At 36.0% G+C, this 24,038-nt stretch overlaps 1 protein-coding gene across 7 annotated transcripts in view; it reads right to left on the reverse strand.

The window, feature by feature from the left end:
* The window catches only part of CEP112 (centrosomal protein 112), a 413,330-nt gene that overhangs the window by 356,599 nt on the left and 32,693 nt on the right, over positions 1-24,038 (reverse strand). For 4 of the 7 annotated variants that reach the window (XM_040640361.1, XM_040640360.1, XM_008693652.2 and 1 more), the window contains 4 exons: positions 21,426-21,519; positions 19,494-19,571; positions 7,970-8,017; positions 7,392-7,469 (listed from right to left, as the gene is read on the reverse strand). In XM_040640361.1, the coding sequence (XP_040496295.1) occupies positions 7,392-7,469; positions 7,970-8,017; positions 19,494-19,571; positions 21,426-21,519 (298 nt within the window). Of the gene's footprint in view, positions 1-7,391; positions 7,470-7,969; positions 8,018-19,493; positions 19,572-21,425; positions 21,520-22,532; positions 22,555-24,038 lie in introns of all 7 variants that reach the window. The other 3 variants (XM_040640364.1, XM_040640365.1, XM_040640362.1) reach the window with 2 other exon arrangements.

A 24,038-nucleotide genomic window follows, 5' to 3' on the forward strand; every position in this document is an offset into this window, starting at 1 on the left:
ATTTATTCCCTGTGACCGTGTGGCACTGAATGATATAATAACCACAAGTACAATGTGGAACCACTGCCTTGATTTGGGCTAAGATACACGTTTACCCAGCACTGCATCTGCACCATCGTCAATGTCCTGAAGAGATAAATAACATTTAAATATCATTGCAAAAATAATTTTGCCCTCACAGACCTCATAAAAGAGTCATGAGGACCACGGGCTCATTGAGAGCCACTACCCTAGAGAAACCCTCACACATTTGTCAGGATACATGTACAAGATTGTTCATAGAATTACTGTTTGTAAAAGCCAAAAATTAGAATAGACTCATCAACAAAATGGCAAGAATTTGTGGCAGATTCATTTAGAGAAATCTAGATGGGGGATAATCATAGCAGATTCACCAATGTACTACTGAGCAAAAGAGGCGAAACAATATATAAAGTCTATGGGGCGCCTGGGTGGCTCAGTCTTTAAGTGTCTACTTTCGGCTCAGGTCATAATCCCAGGGTCCTGGGATCGAGCCCCGTATCGGCTCAGCAGGAGGCCTGTTTCTCCCACTCCCATTCCCCCTGCTTGTGTTCCCTCTCTTGCTGTCTCTGTCAAATAAATAAATAAAATCTTAAAAAAAAAAGTTAAAAAGAAAAGAATATATAAAGTTTAGTTCTATTTAGATGAAGTTTAAAATCTAAAATAAAAATATTTTCACTTTTAAGGATGCTGGCATTGGTGATAAAATCAACTTTAAAAACAAAGGAGGGAAATTATAATCAGAAAAATCAGTATCAGGATAACTTTTTTAAAGATTTATTTATTTATTTGAGAGAGAGAGAATGCGTGTGAGTAGGGGGAGGGCCAGAGGGAGAGGGAAAGAGACAATCCTTCAGCAGACTCCCCCGTGAGCACAGAGCCAGAGGCGGGACGCAATCGCAGAACCCCAAGAGCATGTCCTGAGCGGAAATCAAGAGTCGGCCACTTAACCAACTGAGCCACCCAGGTGCCCCAGTAGTTACCTCTAAGGAAGATGGAAACAAGTCTGTTTGGGAAGGGTTAGACAGCAGGCTTCTGGGATATCGACAATGATCTAATTCTGTGCCTGGGTGTTGTTTACAATGGTATTCCTTTGTATGATTATTTATTATATTTTGTGAGCTTGTGTATATCTGAGTTTACATTCATATGAAATGTTTAAAAACAGCAATATTTTCATTTATTATATCAATAATGTAAATTTTGCTATCTTGGATTTATTTAAATTCTGTATTTAACTAGCAGATTCACAAAGGTAAAAATGCCTAATTGGCATTACATGTGAGAAGGAAGCAACATCCCTTTTTACACAATAGGTAAAAATGTTCAATATAAGTGAAGGTGAAGTTCAAAGGAAATTTTCTATTTTATTTCACAAAAAGAGCAATTTCTACCATCTGCTCTCTGAAAACTGATGGTTGCTCTGAAAATTGATCTCCCCTTGTTGTGTTGTCTCTTACTTCATTTTCAGTGACAACGGTTTTCCAAATGACTTAATCTATGTCAGAAATCTTTTTTTAGGATACTAAAGAAAAAACCCACTGCTTAATGATGCTCACTGTCACAGAACTCTGTGATGTAGATATCACAGGAAATGTGTTAGCAATTACAAAGGCAAACAAGTTCAAGTGTGTTTGTGACTGATAGACTGAAGTTAAAATAAAGGATCACTGTCTCTGAACATGTTTTCCCATAATGCCCAAAATTAATTAGAAATTTAAAAGAACATCTTTAAATATTTTATGGGTATATGTATTTTAACCACCAAAAAAAGAAACCTACTACAAATCTTTAGCTGTAATTAAATAATATTGCAAATATCACTCATTTAACATCCATGGTATTTACCACGCAATTATAAACTTAAAATGAAAGTTGTATTTTATAAAGTTTGATTTATAAAGGCTAATTCAGTGTTTTAGGACTCTCTAAAGTTTAAACAGAATCAAATCCTTCACTGAATGCTTCATGACACAGATGAACTCTGTAATCTGTATAAAATTTCATATCAAACAATTCTCTCCACACTTCCTGCCCTCTTTAACTTAAACACTGCAACCTCCTAATTTTTTATTGTAGACATTAAAATTGACAGCCCTAGATTACCATCACTACTCACAACAAAAGCCTCTGAAATAGATCTGAGATTTAAACATAAAAATAAGATTTAAAGAGAGACAAAAACATGAGTGAATTTTTTTTCATAATCTTAGAAAAAGAAATGTTTTTCTAGGTATGATACAAAAACCAGAAGCCGTAGAGAAAAGACCAATAGATCCAGCTTTTAAGAGAAAACTTGCATACATTAAAAAAAAAAATCAGAAATAAACCAAAGACATAGAGAAAAATGCTTACAAGATATATGACAAAGACCAGAATTCTTTTTTTTAACAAGATTTTATTTTATTTATTTATTTATTTATTTATTTATTTGAGAGAGAGAAAGCAGGAGCAGGGAGGAGGGGCAGAAGGAGAGGGAGAAGTAGGCTCCCCACTGAGCACAGAGCCCCATGCGGGACTTGACCCAGGACCCTGAGATCATGACCTGAACCAAAGGCAGATGCTTAACCGACTGAGCCACCCAGGCGCCCCAAGACCAGAATTCTTTAATACAGAAATTGCTCAGGAGGGGTGGCTCAGTCGGTTAAGCATCTGCCTTGGGCTCAGTCCTGGGATTGAACTCCGCATGAGGCTCCCGGGCCTAGCGGACAGCCTGCTTCTCCCTCTGCTGCTCCACCCACTCGTGTTCATGTTCGTGCTCTATCTCAAATTAATAATCTTAATAAGATCTTAAAAGAAAAAGAGAAGGAAATATCAAGGGCTGTAATCAGAAGAGATTTGAGACTCCTTTAAAAAAAAAGAAATTGCTCAGCAATCACAATGAAGACAAACAATTCAATAAAAACATGGAAAACTGTAAGAAAAGACAGCTCATAAAAGTGAAATTAAAACAGACAGAAAATACGTTCATTCTCATTTATAATAAATGTAAATCTCAAAACAAGATACTATTTTTTATGCCACAGATAATTAAAAATGTTTAGAAGTGAATGTTGATGAAATGAGAAAACAGATATTCTCATACACTACTGGTGCAAATATAAGCAGACATAACCTTTTTTTAATAGCTTTATTGAAATACACATAATTCCCACACCAGAATACTCACCTATTTAAAGTATACAATTGAACGGCTTTTACTGTAGCAGAGAATTAGGCAACCATCCTCACAATCTAATTTCAGCACATTTTTAGCACTCCACAAAAGAACTCTCATACCTCTTAGCCATCACTCCCCCATTCTTCCCACACCTACAACCCTAGGCACAGAATCTTATCTGAAGGATCTGTTGATGACAAGAAAAAATTTAAGTGTGCAACCCTGTGAATGAGCAATTCCATTTCACAGAATGTATCATACAAGAATAAGCATACGAGGGGCGCCTGGGTGGCTAAACCGCCAACTTTTGATTTGGGCTCAGGTCATGATCTCAGGGTGGTCGGATCGAGCCCCGCGTACTGCTCCGTGCTTGCTGCGGAGTCTGCTTGAGGATTCTCTCCCTCCCTCTGTCCCTTCCCCCACCTCCCAAAAGAAAGAAGCATAGGATACACAAAGATATACATAGGGATGTTCCTGAAACACTATTAGAGCAAAATACATAACCTATATCCCTCAACAGGAAACTGTATTAATAAAATACTGATACAGCAGTAAAGTAAAATACAATGTAACTATTTAAAAGAATAAAGACAATTTATACATAGAAATATTATCGGACTATATATTTAAGTTAAAAAAAACTTAAAGCAATGATCTATGATTTCATTTGTATAAAAAACTGAGATATTCCTAGAAAAATTTAAAGAGAATACATACTAAATTTTTAGCAATGATTACCTCCGAAGAATGAGGATTAGGTGTGGAGAAAAAGAAGATGAAATATTTAATATTTCATGTTTCATTTTAAAATAAAGTTAACTCATTTTAAACAATGTTCTTCATTATTTTTAAAACACTGCCCAGCAACAACAAAAGCATTTTTTAGATGAGAACATGCAAAAGACACATCAGGGTTTTCTTATACAGACATGCAAGGCTCTACTAAATTTCAAAACAGAAAAGCATTTATCATCATATCCACAAGTAAATATTTAATAAAAGTGACTTAAGCAAGCAGACATAAAATTATCCTAAAGGATAACTATGCATATCACAACATAACTATGTATTTAAATTTAGGAAAAAATCCAAGTTAGAAAAATATCTCTGGAAAACAGACAAAAATAATAACACAATATGATTGGTATTTTTTATTTCAAATATGAGGATATTAAAAAATTTTGTCCTGCAAATACATGTTCTGTATTAAAAATATAATTAGTATTTTTGTATTTACAAAGGCAATACAAATTGCTACTTCCTCTGCCTTCAAGTGGCTCCTGTTTATCTTTGCCTTTTTTTTTTTTAAGATTTTATTTATTTATTTGAGAGAGAGCACAGAGTGAAAGTGAAAGGGAGAAGCAGACTCCCCATGTAGCAGAAAGCCCAATGCGGGGCTCGATTCCAGGTTCCTGAGACCATGACCCAAGCCAAAAGCAGACGCTTAACCAACTATGCCACCCAGGTACCCCTATTTTTGTCTTTTTATTCTCATTCTCATTTTTGCACATAATAAATTCCTTACTTGCATCTTACAGTAACATACAATTTTCAATGGGCTTCCAAGTGTTAATTTTTATTCTAGAAGTGAAATTGTTAATGATACTAAACTTACAGAAATCCATCATTTCAATTCTATCATGTAAGATATAATTCAGTACCCCAAGGAAATAGTTAGAGATGCATATAAGGATATATTAATTATTAAGAGATAATAAGGATATTCTTCCCACAATTATTTATATTAGGGAAAGTATAAAAAATTTTAATTCCCAACAATAGGGAAACGTTAAATTAAGTGGGGATACTTCCATAATTTGAAATACAATACAGCCATTAAAAATAGATAATTAGGAACAAAATTTAATAGAATGAAAATTACTCAAAATATACAAAAAAAATATATGGTATCGTCTCATTTTCTAAGGAAACACTTGGGTTTATGGGATACATAAAGAAAAAACTAAAAGGCAATACAATATTTTGCCAGTGTTTTTATTTCTAGGTGTTGGTTTTATGGCTGATTTTTATTTCCTTCTTTACATATGTCTATATTTTCTAAAATTTCTTCAATAAAAATCCACGAATTATTTTATAATTATAAATGCTACTTTAAAAGAAAGAACTAAGATAATTCTCACACAGAGGCAACTCAGCATCTAATTTTTAAATATTTTAGTATAGAGAAAAAATATGATTTAAAAATTTCATACAAAAGTCCAAAACAACTATGTAATTGCACAAAGGATTATTTTAGCCAAAATATATGCACTGGATATATTTTAAGATATGAAGTAAGATGATGTTTAGATGCAAACTTCTCAATGATGCCAAAAATATTTTTGTAGTATGCCAAAAAGAAAAACAAAAACATAAGGGTGTGGAAAAAATAAAGCCACGCACATTTAAAAATGAATCTGCTGTAATACACGATAGCTTTAAATGCTTTTTCTCTCACTCAACACATATGTGGGTAGTACTGGTATGGTCATGCCTGATCCAAGGTGCCATCATAAAGAATAAAGATACTATTTCATCAAAGACCCCCAAAAGATTCAAAAAGCCAGTACTTCCTTTCAATTATTTTAATTATTCTATGGTAAGCAGCCTCAGCGCTAAGAATTAGTACAAAATAAAAGTAAAAAGCAAAGTGGTTGGGGATGACTTAGAATGACTTGTAAAAACAATTAATGACAATTTGGAAAAGAAAGAAATTCAAAATAAGAGCTCAAAAGAAGATGTGTCTGCATATGAAAAGTATTTCCCTCAAAGGCTTTTTAAAATGCAGTTGTTTTTTATTTCAACAATTTTTTTAAACACGAAGATTGCACCAAGAAACAAAACCCCACACACCTTAAACTGGAGCCATGAAATGACAAACAGTACTGAGATCAGCAGCAGTAATTCCACCAGATTGAAAGTTAAAAGGAAAAATTGCCTTTCCTTCTCCATTATCAACAAAAATTAAATTATATGCTCATGCTATTGTTTGGAATATCTAAGCAAAAAAAAATCAATGTCCTTTGTGATATTTTATAAATAGGGTGGTGAGAAAACCCTTTCATTTTGAAAAATCACCAAACTGAAATTAAATTTTAGAAATTCTTAGAAGCATCCTCATTAAAATGAAAGAAAAAATAATGAAAGATAAAATTATTTAATTAAATTTATTAGAAACATTAAATCTAAGTCCAATAACATCTTTCACATTTGCACATTTAAACTACAATTTACAAGTTCATACATATTCATTATTCTCATTAATTTTGGTAATGACCCTGTGACATCAATAATTATCCTCTCTTAAAGCAAAAACTAAACTAATATTCTTGACTTCCCTGGCTAATATGACTAGAGAATGGTAAAGGCAAGTTAAGGACATAGTTTTTCAGATTCCTAATCTAAGTCTTCTATCACACCACACAGATGACCAAAAGTGTTTCGTTGGTGTCATAAGCAAAAATAAAAATAATAGTAGTGATTTTCAAATTTCCTAAAACAGAAATTTTAAAAAGAAAATCATTAAGCAAATTCACCATCATTTCATGTCTACTATATGTGAAGCAGACAGGTACTTACGGACCATAAAATCTTGATCCTAATCCTGTAAAGCAGGTATCTCCCAAATTAGACAGGGAAACTAAGACTCAGAGGGAGCAAGTATCTGCCTATTTTCACACAGCAAATAAGCTGGATTTAAATCCAGGTATTCTTTACTCCATAGTTTATGCTTTTAGCCAATAAACAATACTGCCATTTGGATAATTCTATTTTCAAAGACCAAAGAAAGATAGTATATTATGTTATATATCAACCATAGCATAGCAAATTTAGCAGATCAATTTAAATAGCAGAACAGTAAGAATAGCGAAACTAGAAAGATCCATTAAAACTAAGTTGAGATAAAGGCAGAATGGAGGGATTCGCTGAGGTCAAAGACACTGCTTCTGAAAACTGCCATCTCCCCAGGCCCTGACAAGCAGGGATGGATAGTCAGGAGACAGCCCCTCGGCACACTCTCACAAAGTGGAAAATGTGCATGAAAAAAGAGAAAAACAAACCTTGCCTACCCTGCATCATTATTTTACATTCGTACCAAAGACAACCCCTCCCTACCGTGCATCATTATTCAAAGACCTGAAAACCCATACTATACAAAATACAAAAACTGTGCTCATTATTCGATACAACAGAAATATCTCAATCCTACCTCTTTCTCATGCATTCGAGAGAGTAGTTGATCATCATGGAAACTGCTGGATTTTCTCAGGCTGAATTTGGGAGTCATCTGTGGAATGAGTAAGAGTTATTCAATACTTTTTTTGGCCTTCTTTATTCTTAACCCAAAAGGAAACTCTAATTGCCTGAAGTTCATGCCAAAATAATACCACCATTGGAGAAAAAAAGCGATTTATTCACTCTCAAGTGATAGGATTAATAAGACTAGTATGCTTCATAATGTGGACTTGCGTTCTTTTCTGTAAAGGACTTAATGATTACTTTATTTAAAAGTATCTGTCCATAAGGGGGCGCCAGGTGGCTCAGTCAGTTGAGCACCCAGCTCTTAATTTCAGCTCAGGTCATGATCTCAGGGTCGTGAGATAAGCCCGACGGCGGACTCCATGCTCCATGGAGTCTGCTTGGGATTCTCTCTCCCTCTGCCTCTGCCCCTCCCCGCACTTGCGCATGTGCTCTCTTTCTCACTCGCTCTCTCTCAACGAATAAATAAAATCTTAAAAAAAAAAAAAAATCCGTCCATAGGAAAAGTCCAGTGAAATTCTCACCTACCAGAGAAACCGGGATTGGCTTCTGTCTCAGGTATCGAGGATTTTCTATCTAAAAATTTGAGATAGAATTTAATAATTTTATTAATTATTAATATTTTTGAATCTTCAGTTTTAATTATTATTTGATAAAATATAGAATTCAGCTGCTATACAAAAATGTTTTCTATGTGCCTTAATATTAAGTTTGTGTTTTAGGATGGGTATTGCACAACATGTTTTTAGTAGCCCACTAACAAATAAAATATAAAACAAACTCTTTTGCAGACAGAAATGCACCTTTGTGATCCTCTCATAGCCTAACTGCCCAGCTTCATTTCCACTACTCCTCCCATCACGTTTTATACTCCCAGAACCCTGGATGACTTCCATTACCGAAATACAGTAGTCTTCCTGTAACTCTCTACCCCTAGACACCACTCTGAGCCCCTCTAACCCCTACAAGCACGCACCTAATCACCTTTCAAGTCTCAATTTACTACACAGCCAGACAGGTTCCGTGCAGGAACCCTTACATTCACCTCCAGAATAACTACTACAGTAGAGAATTCCTTTGGGACTTCTCCTACATCTACCTTTCAGGTTCATCTACCCCCTCAATATACCCTGTATTCCAAGGACACTAAATGACTTGTTTTACCTTTAAAAACACTACATTCTCTCCCAAATCTGAGTCTTTGCAACCTATGAAATCATTCTCCCAATTTCTTCTTGTGGTTCACTTACTCAAGACTCTTCCCCAAGAAATTTAATTAAGTTCCTCCTACTCAGATAGTACCCTTTTATAATCAAAATATCTATCTTCTGTAAGAGTGTAAGCTCTGAAAATAAACTATTATGACTGTCACAACCCATCTATCCCTAGCATCTACCTCAGGGCCTGGGAGGTGACAGGTGCCCAACAAATATTCATTAAGAACTGATGAGGGAACAGAAGGCAAGTTGAGGACAAAGGAGAAACTGACACCCTGCAACCCCCCCCCCCCCAATGTATGTGACGTTCCTCTGGCACTCCTGGCTGCCCTAAAGGACAAAGAAACAGTTAACCTATAGATACCACAATCCTGCAAGACTTGAGTCTCCCTCAGTTTACAAATGTCTTAGCAGTTTACAAGAACAAAGCATGGAAGGGAATGTAGATAAAATTAAATGTCCTTGTAATCTGCAGGAAGTCCCCAACCATATTAATGTTAATGCCTTGCTAGAGGGAAAAACAACCTTAACTTGACAAAGGCAAGGCCTCTGGTATCTTGTGAGTCTTCTTTAACATATGAAAGTATTTCCTCAACCTCCCTTTTTCCTTACCTTCTCCCAACCCCATGGTATATAACAGCCACCCCTCACAACCCTGGTGCAGCAGCTCTTTCTGCCGGGTCCTGTCCCCATGCTTTAATAAACCACCAATTTTGCACCAAAGACGCCTCAAGAATTCTTTCCTGGTCGTCGGCTCCGGACTCCACCCCACTGAACCTCACGTATATTCCGTGTCCTCATCAAGAACAAAGGAAGGAGAAGGGAAAGAAGGAGGGAGGATAGGAGGGAAGGAGGGAGGGAGGGTGGGAGGAAGGAAGGAAGGAAGGAAAGAAGGGAGGAAGGGGCAAAACGTACCCTGATCCCACCCTCTTACCAAACTCCTAAAGTATCCTACATGTCTCTCATAGCACATTCTAAGCGTTTATCAGTATGTCGCCACATCTGTCTTTATGCACAATAAGTGCAAGGATAATGACTTCTCAACTTTGTATTCCTGGTAGCTAGCACAATACCTAACTTGTAGTAGGCTTTCAAGGAAATATTTATTGGATGAATATACTGTATGATAAATTAGAAACACTGATTATTATCCCAAATATTTCATTCTCAAACGAAGTGATAATTAAAAATCATTATCATGGAATTCTAATCTCTTGACATCTTAAATTTATAGTTTATGACATAGATAATCCCAAAATGTACAAGAACACACTACAACACTAACCATGACTCCAAACTCGAATAATGATTTTTACCCGGAAGTATACCACTGGCATCAACTGACAAACTTTGTCAAACATATATTATCAGAATCCATTCCTCCAAAATCTCACTGTGTTTTCAAAAGACTCCTCAAATGACTTATTATAGTTCATAATAATGGAAGATAAACAATCCATACCCAAATACCCACGTTGATAATAACGATAAGGATGCATAAAGGACCAATTAATCGAAGAATACAGAGGCAATGAAATTAAAAATAGAACTGATTATTCATGTTCAAAAAACATAAAAGCCTCTATAGCAACAGATAAGATCTGAAGAGTAACTATATTTTAGCACCTAGATAAGGAGTAATTTACAAAACAATTTTCTTTCGCCTGAAGGCTGATTCCTATAAAGTAATGGCAACTGTTTGAATTTAAATTTCTCTCCCCATCCTCCAAAAACCCATACAGATCAACAAAGAGAGCACATAAAAACACACATCACCTAAGCCTACATCATAACAAGGACCCATTACTAAAACCCTTGATTTACATTTAAGTGGCCAAAGAAAGATCACAGATCAGCAGAATTAGATCCTGAGCCAAACCAGAGTGATAGCATGGAACAAAAAGAACGTGCCTCAGGGTCCTAGTGGTGTTGGAATATAAATGTCATCAAACACTGACCTGTATAAGGAGAGTGGTCTACCTTATGTGAGTCGTACAAAAAACCTGATGGATCAGAGTGCTGGAGACAGGAGAATCAAAAGAAGGATGCAAAAAGTGTAAAGAACCAGAGAAGGTTCTTAGGAAGGAACCACTTCTGCAGTAGAGAGACGCCCCTTGTGAGGAAGTTTGTCCATAATGAAGGGAAAGAAAGATGGAGCTGAAGAAAAAGACCCTATAGAAACAAGACAGAAGCAAAGAAGCAGAGAATGACAGGCCTAAATGACAACCACCAAAGGCAGCACTTATTAAAGAAACTGAACTTCAGTGGAGTGGGAGAAGGCCTTCCTGAACCAAGAAATAAAGTAAGCTACCCAAGCCATCCATCCATTCCACACAACCACCGGCTACTGCTTGTTCAAAAAAATCTAACATCAATAATCATGAAAAACAACAACAAAAAGAATCCAACATCCATAAAAACGTTCTATAAAAAACAAAATCAAACCCTGTCAGTAGCAGGAATTACTTTTTTCCAAAGCCATGAAATAGAAGAAAACAGTGATATGGGCCTCCTTTGGCCTCCCCCGTGTCCAGCACTTTCATTCATTGGGGTTTTTGTGCAATCCACTTGAGGTAGACCACTTCCCTGCAGGTCAGTGTCTGATGATGCTTATGTTCCAGCACCGGGACAATAATATTCAATATAACTTCTAAACAACCTCAGGAAGTTCATAGAGAACACTACAAATAAAGACAGAAAACAGAAAGATATTAAACAGGAGCTGACCAAATAAGCGCTTGGCAAAGCTGTGAGATGCCAAATTGATACGTAAAAGTCAGCTGCATTTCTGTAAATCAGCAAAAATCACCTAGGAAAAGAAAATAATTTTACAGAGATATCATTTGTAATCACAAAACAATATATAATTTCTAAAAGTAAATCTAAGAAAATACACATAGGCCTTTTGTGGAGAAAATAATTCAGCTTTTTTGAAAAACATTAATAAAGAAATAAATAGTGAAACCATGCTTTTGGACAGTCTCAATATTGTAAAAATGACAATTCTCCTTGATCTAGTGACTAAATTATTCCAAACCAAAATCTCAACAGGGCTTTTATAAAACTTAATAAGCTCATTATAAAATGTATATAAATAAATAGACAAGAATAGCCAAGACATGCCTGAAGAAAAAGATCAAGGTGGAGTGACTTACAAAGATATAATAAAACTACAGTAATGAATAAGTCAATGGAACCAACTAGAAAGTACTAGAAACTCAAATAAATATGAGAACATGATTCATGAAAATCTAGCATTGTGAATGACTGAGAAAATAAAGATGTCTTCAATAAGTGGGGGAAAAAATGATATCTGATTCCTTCTCGTACCATATATAATAAATTCCCAATGGATTAAATACTTCTAATTAAAAGCAGAGCCATAAAACCTTTCAGAAGACAACTTAAAAGAATGACTTGAGGTGCTTGCGTGGCTCAGTCGATTAAGAGTCCAACTCTTGATTTCACCTCAGGTCATGGTCCCAGGCTTGTGATATTGAGCCCCTCATGGGGCTCCATGCTGGGCATGAAGCCTGCTTAAGATTCTCTCTCTCCCTCTCCCTCTGCCCCCTACACCCCACCCCCAACCCCCATCCCATCCCACGTCCCCTCCCTTGCACACATGCGCACTATCTCACACTCTTTCTCTCTCAAAAAAGATAAACAAAAACAAAAAAGAATGACTTTATGGCCTCAGAGTAGAAAAGATTTCTTAAGCAAGAAACAAACAAACAAAAAAAAACCCAAAAAGCATTAAAAAAAAGGAAATTAGGGGCGCCTGGGTGGCACGGCGGTTAAGCTTCTGCCTTCGGCTCAGGGCGTGATCCCGGCGTTACGGGATCGAGCCCCACATCAGGCTCCTTCGCTATGAGCCTGCTTCTTCCTCTCCCACTCCCCCTGCTTGTGTTCCCTCTCTCACTGGCTGTCTCTATCTCTGTCGAATAAATAAATAAAATCTTTAAAAAAAAAAAAGGAAATTAATAAATTTGACTAAGAACTTCTCTTCAAAAAAGATATCATAAATAAAAGGAAAAGATAACCCATAAACAGGAAGATGTTTGCACAAATGATCAGTCTCCAAAATGTGTAAAGAAGGTCTTTGAAATTTAACAAAAGAAAGAATACGGTTTTTTCTTAAATGGGAAAAACATGAGACACATTGTACTGATGAAGAAATTTGAATGACTAATACACATATGAATATACGTGCAATCTTTTCAGAAATATGAAAACGTAAAGTAATTCCACAGTGAGATGGCATTTTATAGCCACCAGATCGGTACACATTAAAAATCTGACAATAAAAGTGTTCCAGATGGTGCACCACTGGTGGGTGTATGAATTAGTACATTCACTTTGGGAAACATTTATTAAGTGGAGATAATAATAAAACCCACTTAAATATCATACCAGAGAAAGAGGCACATTCTTCAGTAAATAACACTGTACTATATATACACAGCTTTTGGAAAAATAGAGGCAGCACATTTCCGGCAGGCAGCAAAGTGCACTCAATAAATATTTATTGTCTGAAGGTATATATATGAAAAGTAAGTAACCATTCTCTATTTTTGGAATGGAGAAAACCAGCCAAGAAAGTAAATTCTTCAAAAACACACCCAAATCTGCAAATATATAAAACCCTAATTCATAAGCAGAATTAAATCGGAGGGGAAAAATAAAGGAAGGGGGAAACGGAATTCTCAAAGATGCTCAAGCTCTAATTAAGCTTAAAATTTAAAACCAAAAGCCAAGAAAACCATCTGTGACTTATTTTGACACAACTCTACATTTACAAGCAGAGTACAAAATATTGGTTTAGCTAATTACAATGTAGCCTTTCAACTATGCAGAAGTGACTCCTGTTTCATCCTCTGCATCTTTAAAAACCATTAAATACAGAAGTTAAAGACTCATTCTGTTATCATAAATTTTCTTTCTCAAGTTGACCAAAAAAAAAAAGAAAGAAAAAATCTATTATAATATTTAAAAGCAACAATGAACACTATAAACAAGTATAAATCTTCTTTCTGTTGTTGTCCATTTACAATACATTGAGTTTGCCTCATAACCACTTTCAATATGTAATGAGAATTATCCATAGTAAAGCATGTTCTTGCGTCTACTTGGGGGAAATAAGCAATCTATTTTCTGATTTTATAACACCAGCCAGATGTGCTTTGAAGTTAAATGTTCCCACTTTGTAATCCACCAGTAAATGGACTTGAAGCAATCTGTAAACAGTCTTAACATTTACTTTTTTCAAGTTCTTCTGGAAAATTTCTTGTTCTCTTATAATACCTCAAGAAAGAAGACCACAATAAATAATATCCAAAATGGAAGATAAAAAGGATTTATGTGAAACATTAAAGTCTAACAAAATATTATACAGAAAACAAAGCCAAAAAAATTAAGTTCCAATAGCAGGAAAGAATCACATGACCAAACACTTCTTGTTTAACGAACAAATAGAATCACAGTAATAAAATATGTAATAGTTTAAACTAGACACAAATACAGATATCTGAATGCTTTCTATTGAAAACGGCTTTTGACATTTTACTTTGGTTATTAGTGTTTTAGCCAATTTGTTTGGTTACAAAGGGTTCTGTCAGATTATTCCTTTGGATTATTCAGGATTTTAGTCAAATTGATCAAATATCCTTTGTAGACTAATGTTGACCAGTTAAAGATGTTCTATGATTCCAGAAAAATAGAAAGACATTTTATCTGATATTTTAGCTGGCTTAAAGGAATGGACATTATCAAGCAATATATTACTAGCACCACAACTAAAATAAATGTTTTTAAGTCATGGCATCTGTCAGAACGGCCAAAACTCTCTCAATAGCATAAAATAAATACAGTCCTCAATGTCAAATCAATTATGCTCCAAAATAATGTTTCTTAAGTCAACATTTTAGAACTTGAAAAATGTTTTTCCTCAGAAATAATACTACAAATGGAGGCTCATTCGTTGGTTTACTCACATTTCAACAAACACTTAGTGAGCACAAATTAAATACAGATATACAAAGGCATAGTCCCTTGGCACAAGGAAAAGCAAATAAGCCAAAGGAACAGAATGGAAACAGGCATGTAGTATCACCTGATTTATGAGACAAATAACACCATAATGTCACAGGAATAGTCTTTTCAATAAATGGGAGTGTCACCTGGATATATATATATAAGCGACAAAAGTAAATTTTAACACCCTATCTTATAACACATTCCCAGATCACCTCCAAATGGTATGTAATCTAAATAGGAAAAGTGGGGCGCCTGTGTGGCTCAGTCAGTTAAGCGTCCGCCTTTGGTTCAGGTCATGATCTCAGGGTCCTGGGGTCAAGCCCCACGTTGGGCTCCCTGCAGACGGGGAGCCTGCTTCTCCCTCTCCTCCCTGATCGTGCGATAAATAAATAGGGGCGCCTGGGTGGCACAGCGGTTAAGCGTCTGCCTTCGGCTCAGGGCGTGATCCCGGCGTTATGGGATCGAGCCCCACATCAGGCTCCTCCGCTGGGAGCCTGCTTCTTCCTCTCCCACTCCCCCTGCTTGTGTTCCCTCTCTCACTGGCTGTCTCTATCTCTGTCGAATAAATAAATAAAATCTTTAAAATAAAATAAAATAAAATAAAAAATAAATAAATAAATAAAATCTTTAAAAAATAAACACTAAAATAAAATAAAATAAATAAATAAAGTAAAACAACAGGCTGCTAGGAGACAACATAGAAGAACATCTTCAGGACCTTAAGATAGTCCAAGATCTTAAATAGGACACAAAACAACACAAATCACAGAGTGAAAAAGTGAGAAAATGAACTGCAATAAAATGCTCATTTTCTGTTCATCAAAGATACCAGTAAGAGATTAAAGGAAAGGAACAAAGTAGGAGAAAATATTTATAATACTCCAAAGGGACTCTGACCCAGAATAGATACAAAACTCTTACGTACCAGTATGAAAAAGGCAAACGACCCAACAGAAAAACTGGCAAAGGCACAAGCAGGCACTTCACTCTGAGAGGCCATGTAAAGTGTCAATAACATCTGAAAAGTCACCTAACTGTATTAGTCACCGGGAAAATACATATGAAAACCACGTAATGCAGTGTCACTAGCCACTCTCAAGAATGGCTAAATTTTTTGAAGTAAAAAAAAAAAAAAAAATTAACTGCCCATACCAAGAATTGAAGAGAAAGTAGAGAAACGGGAGCTGGCCCTTGGCTGATGAGGACAAAAACTAGCAGAGTCACTTCAGAAAACTATTAGGCAGCATCTGTATCAATCAGCTCTCTGCTACACAACAAGTTACCCCAAACCTTCACAGCTTCAAACTACAACCATTGTATCGAGCTCGCAATTCTGTGGGTCAGCAAACTGGGCAGCTCAACCACTGGAACCGTTCCTCGTCTCAACTTACTCTTTTCTCTTCCTCTTCCTCTTTTGTTTACTAGACCAGCACGGCAGCTGCCCCGGTGCCTGATTAGGATGGTTCCCAACAGGCCAGTGAGGAAGACCCCAGTGAATACACCAGCCAGGCTTCCTACAGGGAAAGTAAAGGCACATCCCACCTGCAAACGGCTCACAGGCACCCCCTAGCCCTCAACAGGAAGGTTCACCCCTCCCCGATGGCCCCTGACCCCCAGGTGGGTCAGCCTGACTCTAGGGTACTGTCCACCCTCTGGAGCTACCTGCAGGATCTGGGGGACACTCACTCCTGCTGACCTTGCCCAGCTCACATGCCTGTCTTGAGAACTATCCCTGCACTAATCCCACACTCCTCTCGGATTCTGCTCTGGGGCTAAGGGGCAAAGAGTCCTCACTGTTCCTTTGCTCCTGGTGGGAGTGAGACTTTGCAGTCAGAATGTGGACCCATGGTGGGAGTGGGCAGGTGACTAGTAACCAGGATGGAAGGCCCAGGAAAGTCCTCCTTCCAGCCCCCAATCAGGGCCTTAGAAAAAGAAAAAAGAAAAAAGAGAAAAATGTACATAAAGATAGTCGAGCATGAAATATATATCAATTATATTGGCAGAGTAAGAAAACTTCCCCAAAACTAAAGATTAGAAAGCTTAAAGAGTTAAAAAAAAAAAAAGGAGGAAAATATAATTGCTAGGTTTAATAAGTAAATCCCTACTTGAATTACGTATTCCTAAAAAAATACTAACACACTCCAGGAGAAAGAAAGAATATATCTGAGGGAAAAATGTATTTTTAACAAAAACTAGAAAATTCAAATTCTAGAACATCTAATACATCTGAACGAAGGTGTATGAAAGTCATGCCAGCGATATAAAAAATGCACCCTTGGTGTAGAGCACTAAAATTAACTACTATTAACTGATCACTCACAGGAAGAAAGAAAAAAATCCATCACACATTCTCGAACAAAACTAAAATCAAAGCAAAATCTAAGCTTTTTAATACACTGGGTTCTTAAATTATTCTACTGTGATCAAAAGATATAGTTCAGCCTGATTAATGTATATATGTTATAAATATATAAAAATCCAAAGCTTTCATATTTTACACTGTTAGTGCATTCTTTGAACAATAAAAGTGTGAAACAAAATCCAGGCAGACCTAGTTTTAAGGCATCACCTCAAAATATTTTAGATGTTTTATTTTAATTTTATTATACAAATGAAAAATTTAATCCTCTGAACAGTTAAATAATCGGGCAAAGTACTCTGTGTGCTAAGAAATATACATTAGAAGTTCCAAATGGCTAAGGGCAAAGGCAAGTTTAAAAGGATAGCCCAGAATTTCACTTTTCACTTTGATATTGCTTTCCGGCAAATATCAAAAAAAAATTGTCTTTCTGGGGGATTTCCTGTGCTCTTCTCCCACACTGGTAACTTAGGCCTTCCCTCCAATGGCAGCTTCCCCTCCACCTCCAAACATAACAATGTGTTTCTTTTGACTTACTATCCCCCTCTTGTTACTAATTCTCTCTTTTCTCTTTCACTAACATGCTTTCAAAATGGCTAGGAGATTCATATTGCTTTAAATTCTTATCCATTCCCTACCTTCTAATCATGTCCCCTGTAGGAGTCACCTGTCCTTACTCTGTCCCCTGAAGACCGGCTGTCCAGCCTCTGGGTGCAGCCACCACCTCGAACAGCATGACTACAAAATAGGATTCCAGCCATCAAGTCTCATAAAGCTCCAAACCTTGACCTCCCCAATTCGTCCAACCACCTCTTCCGACTCCACCAGTCTAAAAGGAAACTTGTAACCCTTAAAATGGATCCCCCCATCTGACAGTTAACTAACAGAGAGTCAATGTTTCCATTTCCTAGAAGCAAACCTTTAGGTGCCCTTCTGATCAGCTCACCAATCAGTCACTAGCACCCCTTACCCTCTTTGAAATGCCTTTTCTTTCAACACTTTCCAGCTTCACAGAAATCACACTAAGGTGGAGTTCACCACAAACACCGAAAAGATAATTGGTTCCCTTTCTCCAATTTCCATTCACATCCAATATAACTTTCAAAATGCCACCAAGTCAATTTTCCTAAAGTACCACTTTCATTAAAGACCATTATTAGTAGGAATGGTTTTAGGTTTTTTTAAAATAACAATCCCTAATGTCAATGAAGAAGTAAGAAACAGACAATCCTATATACTGCCGGTTGGAGAATAAACTGGCATCTACCTTCTGGGGGCAATGTACCAGGAAGGAATATAACCTGAGACAGCAACCAAATATGTATACAAAGATTCTGCAGGGAATTTTATTGCAGTATTACTTATATTAGCCACAAACTGGGAGCAACCAAAATGTCCAAAAATAGCAGACTGCTTAAATAAGTTATGGAATACCCATCCAAAAGAAAAATTAGTGCTATTGTTAATATTCATATTTATAGAACTATAATAAACTTATAGCAAATTCAAAACAGCACATAATAGTATTTATAATATGACTCCAATTTTGTTTAAATTTTAATTTTATAAATACGCACAGAAAAAAAAGGAGGGGAGAATATATATAGCAAAAGGTTAAACCATCTCTCAGTGTTAAGATTTTCAAACATACTTTATCCCTCTGATCCTCTATATTTTTCAAATTTTCAAATTGCAAATTATTTTATTAATAACAAAATGTGATAAAAATTGTTCTAACCCCCTTTTCATTTCCTCAAAGCGTTTAAACAGCATCATGTAAAGTGGACCCTGGAAGGAAAAACTAAACCTCCAGGGCTCACTACTGCCTAAAATGTAAAAGCTAAACTGCTCAAATTAGCATTCAAAGCTCCAATACAATCCAGCCTGATTAACACTGCCCCCTAATCTAAGTCCCAAAGATCCAGCCCTGACTTTTGACTTACACCACCCATGTTTCTTCATGCCTCTCTTCCTAGCTCTCCATCTCCTTGCCTATCTGGATACATCCATGCCCCTCTCGGTCTTTGTACCTGAAAACTTGCTGCCCGTGGTGGTGGCTCATCCAGGAAATCTCCCAATTTTTTTAACCCAAATGACCTTGCTTCCCCAAGTCCTCCCTCCCCTTCTCTCCACTTTAGTATTCTACTTTCTAAGTCATTTTAATATTTTACCATACACTATCTTCAATTATTATTTAACTACATATGTGTGTATCTCCTATTTCACCAGTAAGAAAGTCAGCTTATGAGGGCAGGGACTGTTTCACACTTCTTTGGAATGTTCTTTCTCTTTCCAGTACTCAAAGTCCTTCTCCCACAGTACCACCGCAGAACTAAATGGCTGACATCCAATAATATTCACTAAATAGAATTAGTTCGGATGTTTTCCAAATACAATACAATTCTCCTACATTGATACACATACATAAAGTACTTTGTTTTACCCCAAGATTCCAACTATTAAGGCGAGCTTCGACGTCGCTGTCATCCAAAGAAACAGCAGATTTCTTGGAATGACCTTCCTGAAAGACAAAAGACAAAAGAAAAGGGTGTGGGGGAGCAGAGAAGGAAGGAAGAAATAAAAGAGAAAAGGAAGGAGGGAGAGAGGGAAAGAGAAAGGAAAGAAGAAAGAAAACAGAAAAGACAGAAAACAGGACAAAATATATGTCATTCAGAGTAATGAGAGTTTTGTGTGCTTTTCTGGTAGTGCTGTAGTGCCCTCAAAGGAAAGGTTTATGTTGAGCTGGAGTTCTCAACTCTAAGTAATGGCTGTTTATTATAGCTGCTTAGGGCTATGAGGTGCCTTCCCAATATATTCACACAGTAACTAGATTTCAAAAAGAAAAAAGAAAAAAAAAGCCACACATCAAAATAATATTTTAAAAATTAATCCAGATTCTTCTCTTTAAGTTCTTTTACAAAAAGTTTTAATTGTGGTATACCACAGTAGCTTTAAAGGGGGGTGGGGAAACACTTGAAAAGATGAATTATTTATAATCCTTAAAATTAGTTAACAGGGAAGTTTGTGTTGATGTCCAAGAAGCTCTTTGTTCTTAAATTAATTCTCATTCATACACTGAATATAAAGAGAAATAAGCTTTGGATTCACATCATGAGAACACAATAATGGTGAAATTTTACTTTTTTAAAAAATTAAAATTGCATGCTTTTTCCCCCTCCCATATAACTTATTATATTACACATTTATCAAAGCAGATTAAAATTATAACTGAGCACTGCCTAAAATCTGTGCCCAGAAATGAACAATGATCTAAAAGCCCTAGAAACTTAGAAAGGTAAATCTGTGTAAAATAATAATGTATGTATTACAGTACAGCCAAAAAACATATTTTGAAATTAAACTTGTTGGCACACCATTTCCATACTTTTAGAAAACCTCACTACTAATAAATAAATCTATTTACCTATGATCATTTAAATTATCTGAAGTGATGAAAAAATATACTAAAATGTTCCCCATATCTTATCTCCAAATTTCTATTCAACAAAATGTTGAATTTATTATATATACTATATTTAAATTCATTATTGTTTCTATCGTTGGTCCCGTTTCTTGTATGTTTTTCTCTGTGAACAAGAATGTCTTAAGAAAATGCACCTGCCTTGTTTATTCTGAGTAAATGTAATGGTTGATAATAAACCCACAAATATTTAAAATACGCTGCCCTTAAAATTTTCCAAAGTTCCAAACTATCACTGGAGAAAATGCAGTGAGTTATGTTTAGAGCAATATGTGCTGAACAGTCAGTCACGCATCACACATGATCTCCTTATAACTAAAAGTCATGTAACCCAAGACAAGCCAAAGTTACGCAAGAAAGGCCATAGTAAGCAGGCAAAATTCTTCTCTTTGGAAAGCTAACCGGAATGCTCACTAGCACCTCAAACCAAAACTATGTGAAGCAACTGGATGCAAGAGAGGCATTCACATTTCAGGACATAAGCAGTTCACTTTCAGCAAAAATGCAGTATCCCCTACCTCACTACAAGTTAATCCCAGTTTCTTCAATTTATGTCTACTGGGTGTCTAATCATATATATATTTATACACACATACACACTGAGTAAAAGGGAAAAGGAAAAAGACAGCTAAAAAATGAAGCTTCCAAAGTTACTCGTCAATGCATAAGAGAAACAATACACTGCTTCACATGATGCCTCCGAATAATTGAGAAAGCAGAAGGAACACCGTGGAATAGACCAAACACACATTTTCTTTGATATCAGGGTGTTCACCAAAACCTTGAGACTTTATTCACTGTTTTTAAGTAATTGTTGGAACTTTGACAAACATGAAAAACTAAAAATTTGTGGAGCTATTTTAAAATAACAAACAAAGTAGAATCTGATCTTACACAGCTCTTTGGGGTAACACTTTGTCCATCTTCTCTGGAGGCTGGACTCCTAGAATGTGGTCTCATTTGGAGCTTCGCAGTGGATTGTTCCCTACTAACAGAGCAAAACAGTAACAATCAGAATGGGGGAAATTCAGAGGACACAGGGCATTCAAATCTAGGATAACTAATTTTTTTCATTTAGAAATGAGATGATTGTTTATATTTAACAATGATGCTGCCATTGCAAAGAAAAAGGAAATGCGTATTACCGACCATTTGTATTTCTCACATTTTATTTTATTGAGATTTAACTATAAATAAAATGTCACCTAAATGCCACATACTTGCTTACAAACAAATGCTATTTTTAAATGGAGCTGTAATAAACTACATGTATTTAAATCCTTTCTCCTTCCTCCCTATTTTCCTAAGTGGAGAACAAGAGAAAAATGAAGCATATATTTTCCCAGAGAGGATAATTGTTTTAAAAGGTTAGTAAGTTTTCTTGGATTCATGTTGTACATCAAGATGAAGCCTTAAAATACATAAAATTTAAAAATCCTCATGTACTGGAAATTTGGATTAATTTGAAGTCATGTCAGAAACTACAGATAAATCAGTCTTAAATTTAAGATACACCATGTTAATTCAGGTAAAATGTTATAAGTACGGTAAATTTGGGAAAATAGTTTAAGCTTCCAAATGGATTTGAACAAAAAGGCTTTTCTCCAATATAAAATATAATATAAAAATATCATTCTCAATATTCTACTTTAGCCTGGAGTCTCTCATATATTTTTTACTCAAGCTATGTCAATGAAAGTTTCATTATTATGAATATCTATGCTCTGAACAGCTCCTTCAAGATATATAAAATGGAAATTAACCATTAAAGAGTGAGTTAAAGTCACTAACTTTTAACCACAAGCCCTATCAGGATTCCCTTCACAAATACTGGTCCATACTAAGTATTCCCAAAGACAGAATAGTAGTTGAAAAAGACAAGATGACAATGACAGTGTTTTTGTTAGTAACAATGAAAGAATAACATTACTTAGACTAGTTACTAAGTAATGTTAAATGTCTGAAAAAGCTGTTTTAAAGAGAGCTATTAATTTTTTATACCTGTATTCAATATCCCAGGTATCTAAAAACAAATGAGAAAAAGAGACAAAGTAATATTTTGAGAATAATTTCATTATCCCATGTGCTTGAGCTGATATAAACATTTAAAACTAAGGATGGCAACCTGATATACCATACTAAGCAGTGGCCTGTCCTTCTTTAAGAATAGATTAAACAATCATAAAAAGAGATAACTTAAAAATTGAAAAATGCTTAAATATTAAAAGAAATTCTCATACAAAATATTAATAAAAAAGAGGACTGAAACATTTATTTATTTATTACACAGGGTGCATACATAAAACAACATATCCTTTAATTCACTTGTAGCTGTCCTCTGTACCANNNTCTACCTCTTTCCCTTCACAATAAATTTTCAAAGTTATTAGATCCATGTCCTAACCATACACTTTTCAATCAACTGCAAACTGACTTCTACTCATCCTGAAAGTGCCATAATACGTCATCAACGATCTCCTAGTTGCTCAAGCAAATGAGCCGCTATCTGTCCTTACTCTAGTCCATCTCACTAAAACATCAGGAACGGTGTTTTAAAGATGCCACATTCACTGGCTCCGTAGAACCATTCTTCTCCAGTTCTCATTCGATCCTTCAGAAAACTCCTTCACAATAACATTCAGCAGCTTTTCCTTCCCTGCCCACTCCAAGCATGCTATAATCTCAGGGTTCTGCATCTAACCTTGTTTATTTCCCTTTTACATGCATTCCCTCTGGACAATCCAAAGTGCTAATAAAACGACTATCCATTTTTCAAATAACACGAAGCTTTGGTTACTAAATCTACATTTCCAACCCAAACTGCTCTCTCTCGGCCTCCAGCCCCATTATAAATACAAATTTGAAAAGCCCTACTTACTTACAATTTAACTTGTCCAAAACTAAATTCATTATATTGTCCCTAAAACATGCTCCAATTCAGGCCAAATAAAGCAGAGGCATTCCCGAAGCCAGTTTCTTGTACAGGCAGTCGAGACAACTAATGAAGGAGGCCTTATCATTGCTAAAATCTGGCTGACACAAGAGACACAGGACATTGGGCACAGAAGTTTAGTTTCTTGCCACTGGGACTATCTCCAGCTGGAAACACCATTAACTGGAACTCAGAGCAGAGAGGCAGTTCAAACTCACAGTGATGGAGCTGGAGGTAAGGGTGACAGTGACAGAGAGGATAGGAGACAAAGCTCAACCCTATAAGCCTCTTTAGGAAGAATAACAGGTGCTGTCTGCCACACAGAATAGCAAGATGTGGTGCTCAGAGAGCACCTGGTACAGGGGACATGATTACAGGAGCTTATGGTTATGGTACTTGCACCAATGAGAAGAGAGGGACTGTGGCTTGATCAATTTCAGGGTGTTGAAACTAACACAGAAACATTAGTAAGCATGTTAGTAAGTTTCCTGACATGCAAATGCCTCTTACCTCCCCAGAAGGAATAAAACTATAGGAAATATAAATTTTTCCCTTTCACTTTTTCCTAATATTAA

This window comes from Ursus maritimus, unplaced genomic scaffold (assembly GCF_017311325.1).
Source record: "Ursus maritimus isolate PB19 unplaced genomic scaffold, ASM1731132v1 scaffold_24, whole genome shotgun sequence".
Taxonomy (NCBI): Eukaryota; Metazoa; Chordata; class Mammalia; order Carnivora; family Ursidae; genus Ursus; species Ursus maritimus.